This window comes from Gekko japonicus, unplaced genomic scaffold, assembly GCF_001447785.1.
Source record: "Gekko japonicus isolate JY-2015 unplaced genomic scaffold, Gekko_japonicus_V1.1 scaffold5920, whole genome shotgun sequence".
Classification (NCBI taxonomy): Eukaryota; Metazoa; Chordata; class Lepidosauria; order Squamata; family Gekkonidae; genus Gekko; species Gekko japonicus.
Window position 1 is genome coordinate 6,590 of NW_015167236.1, and position 3,544 is coordinate 10,133.

The 3,544-nt window shown below is 43.1% G+C and overlaps 1 protein-coding gene across 1 annotated transcript in view; it reads left to right on the top strand.

Moving 5' to 3' along the window:
- Positions 1 to 1,203: 1,203 nt before the first annotated feature.
- The window catches only part of ATG4A (autophagy related 4A, cysteine peptidase), a gene marked incomplete at its 5' end in the record, with an annotated part of 17,079 nt that continues 14,738 nt past the window's right edge, over positions 1,204 to 3,544 (top strand). Inside the window, 2 exons of the mRNA XM_015413189.1 lie at positions 1,204 to 1,285; positions 3,426 to 3,497. Coding sequence (XP_015268675.1) covers positions 1,204 to 1,285; positions 3,426 to 3,497 — 154 coding nt within the window. The remainder of the gene's footprint in view (positions 1,286 to 3,425; positions 3,498 to 3,544) is intronic.

Below are 3,544 nucleotides of genomic sequence, written 5' to 3' on the forward strand. Positions count from 1 at the left end.
ATAAATCCGTTTCCTCTGGAGCCCTCCTTCCTGAGCTGAGACGAAGATGCGTGAGCCGGAGGCTGAGAAACTGTGAGCTGGCTCACACTGACTCAGCTTAGAGGGAACACTGGCTTCCCACGTCATCGGATCGGATGCCTGAGCTGGATCCTCCAGCCGGCCAGCTGGGGAGCCTCTTGTGCACCTCTGACGCTGGTCTTAAAGGTGCCGCTGGACGCAAAAGTTTCCCTGTTGCTTCAGAGTCAGACTGACACAGCTGCCCACCCGAATTGATGTATGTGTGTCATACATGTCATTTATTGAGTGGGGTTGGATAGGGAGTCTCCAGAGGCAGGCTTGAGGCAGCTGACCAGAAAGTCACAAAGCACAAAAAATTAAAATTCAAACACTTAAAAACGGCATAGTAGAACTATGATTGCCAGTGTTCCCTCTAAGCTGAGTTAGTGTGAGCTAGCTCACAGTTCTTTAGCCTCCTGCACACACATTTTTGTCTTGGCTCAGGAAGGATGGCGCCAGAGCAGACTAATCTATGCAGTAACCAAATCGCTCACCCACAACTTTAATGCCAGTAGCTCACAAAATAGAATTTTTGCTCACAAGACTCCACAGCTTAGAGGGATGTCTAGGGACTTTAGCCCTGTTTGACTGTAGCAGTGCAAACACACCGGATGCTTGTGGTGCCGTAAAAGCTTTGACAGAGCTATCGTGGCAGTAACATTCAGGGGCCGGAATCCAGTTTATTACACCTTTGATAGAAAAGATTCTAGTCCAAGGAAGGATGTGTTGCAATAAATCTGTTAACCTTTGAGTGGCCACAAGACTCCGTGTGTGGGTCATGTTTGCTGTGAGTCAGACTGTTCGAGCAGTGAGGTCATCGTAGACCTCTATGCTAATATTAGAATAAAAACTTGACGGTGTTTCAGCTGGTTCCTCTGCCGTCTGTGTAACCTTTTCCGGGATTCGATGGGGCAAGAACAGACCAAAGGTTGATTCAGGTGGGCAGCGGGGTTGGTCTGAAGCCGCAGAACTCGAATCTGGATCAAAGGTTGTTACAGTTAACAATGTGGTTGTCTTCTGTGCACTGCTAAGTTGGTCGCACGCCAGAGCTGGTCCAGGACCACAAGTTGAGCATGGGGAAGGGGAGGCACCCGAAGAACCTGAGAGTATTGACACTCTCACACACATGTGTGTGTGCGTGCCCGTGTACACTCATCTGGAGTTGCTGCTCACCATTCTGGCTGTGTACTCGCAGTCACCGATAACAGCATTTATACTTCACTTTCAGGTACTTCAGATGCTTCACGTACATTATCTTTTCGTAATTTTTACAGCGTCTTATAATTCCAGTATTGTTATCCCAGCCTGGCAGAGAGAGAGAGAGTTAGAGTTTTGTTGAGGAGACAGGCATGATTTGAACTGGGAGCCTCCTGATGTACTACATCAGCTGCAAATATAATAATAGCTTTTGTGTTGCTGGTGTGGGGAATGAACAGCTTGCCTAAGGCCATCTAGTGAGTCCAAGAGGGAGGTGAGATTTGAACCTAGGGCTTCTCAGGTTACAGCTTAGTCTATTACAGTGTTATCCTCTACCTGCTCCCTACTGGCTTCATTCTGTCTGCAAGGAACACAGTAAAGTTATTTACTAGCTGTATGGAGTGGGTGGGGATAGCTACCCTGCAGGAAAGCGAGAGTTGCTATCCTTTCCCTGTGGATTGCGGGCATTTTTGTAGCAGAGTCGTTCTGCTCCCTTGTCCTTTGATTCTGGGGGTGGGAACTGGATGCCTTTGGGATAGCTACAAGCAGAAATTCTTGGGTGAACATTCTGGGCAGGAGGCATACCGATAGTTTAATGTCAAAGATGATCCATGACTTTTGGGATATCTGATGTATGATTGATCAGTCCTTGGCACAAATATATGTTTTATGAGAACAAGACTACCAGAAGTAAAAAATGTCTTTAAATTTTGTTTGATTTGTTTGTTTTAACTTGCTAAGTTTGGATCTTGCCATTCTTTCAAGAAGCAGGTTCCCACCAATTGCAAACTCTTTGTTACGCTCCCTACAGTACAAAAAAGAAACACTTTGAATCTTTCATCTGGGTTAACATACATTATTTTCTCAGGATTTTTTTTTAAATTACACTTTTAACATCACTTGATATTAGAAAGATAGTTTCATATTGTTCTTGAGAACCACAAAATATTTCTCCGCTGGCACTGCTGACTGCTAAATTGGCTCTGAAGAGTTCTTCTCCCTAGCAGTTATACCCATCTTCAACGGGGAAGGCACGTTTTGTCTCATGACACTAGATTAAGCAAAGGAATGTGCTGCGAGTGAAAGCACTGCTGATAACTCTAGGCCTTTTGCCCTCTTTAAAACGATTGATTCCTTATGTTTGTATTCAACCATGTTTTTTAAAGGTCAGAGAGCAATTTAGCTTTGCTGTGTATCATAACGCTCTATTTTAGATCCATTTCAAGTTGTTGTCACTAATGATTTCTGTGTTGTATTTAGTCTGTTCTGTACATATTCTTGTCCCCATGTTAGCAAAGGAATTCAGTTTGAGTTATTGTCAGTTATAAAGAATTTGAAAGCTACAATTAAAAACTTGTATAGCAACAGAAAAAACAGAAACAACATCTAGTGCTGTCATTAAAACAATGGACTATAATATCAGATTATAGTCGCCCTGAGCCGTACGGGTAGGGCGGGATATAAATCCCAGAATAAATAATAAATAAATAAAATAAGATTATCTTGATTTCAGTGTGACATTTGCGAAAGCAGCTATTTTAGCTGTTAGGTTCCCTTTCTCCCATTGTCTCAATCTGATATGCAAGTAATTTTATATTAGGTTGGTCAAAAATCTAAGCTATTGACCCAGGCATTTTTCTAATGTCTTCCCTCTTATTCCTCTTCTATAGAATGGGGGGGGCTTGCACTGTGGCTCAGCTGAGGGCATGATAGTACCTCTACCAGTATCACTGTGTAAATATGGCTATTTGAAATACACTGTGGTTTTCACTGTTGTCTCTATAAGTATCTTTCTGCATATATAAAGTTGGGGATTAGGAAATAAAAGTGGATTTTGAGACAGCTTACTTTAACCTTTCCGCCTGTTTCCTCTAACAAAAGAATAAGCATTTTAGGACATGGATTGTGAATTTTAATGATCGCCCCCTGTCTCATGGGATCTAGTTTCAGTATTGGCTGGAGTGCTGAAATGCAAATGGCAAAGGCTACAGCCTGTCTCATAGTTACCCTTTAAGATGCTGTTAGTAAGCGTGACACTAATAAGAAAATGACAGGACCACTGCTAGAATTAGATTTGGCACAAGAGCCAAACAGGGACAAAAACCACTGGGAAAACCAAACAGAATCGACAAAGTGTATGTTCGCTCTTAGAACAGTTGTTGTTTTTGCAGAGTATCTAGAAGAGCTTCCAGAAACTGATGAGCCGGTGTGGATCCTGGGAAGGCAGCACCACCTGAAAAACGGTAGGCGCCGTCGGTTTAGGCCCCTCCGAGTTTTGTATTCTGAACCG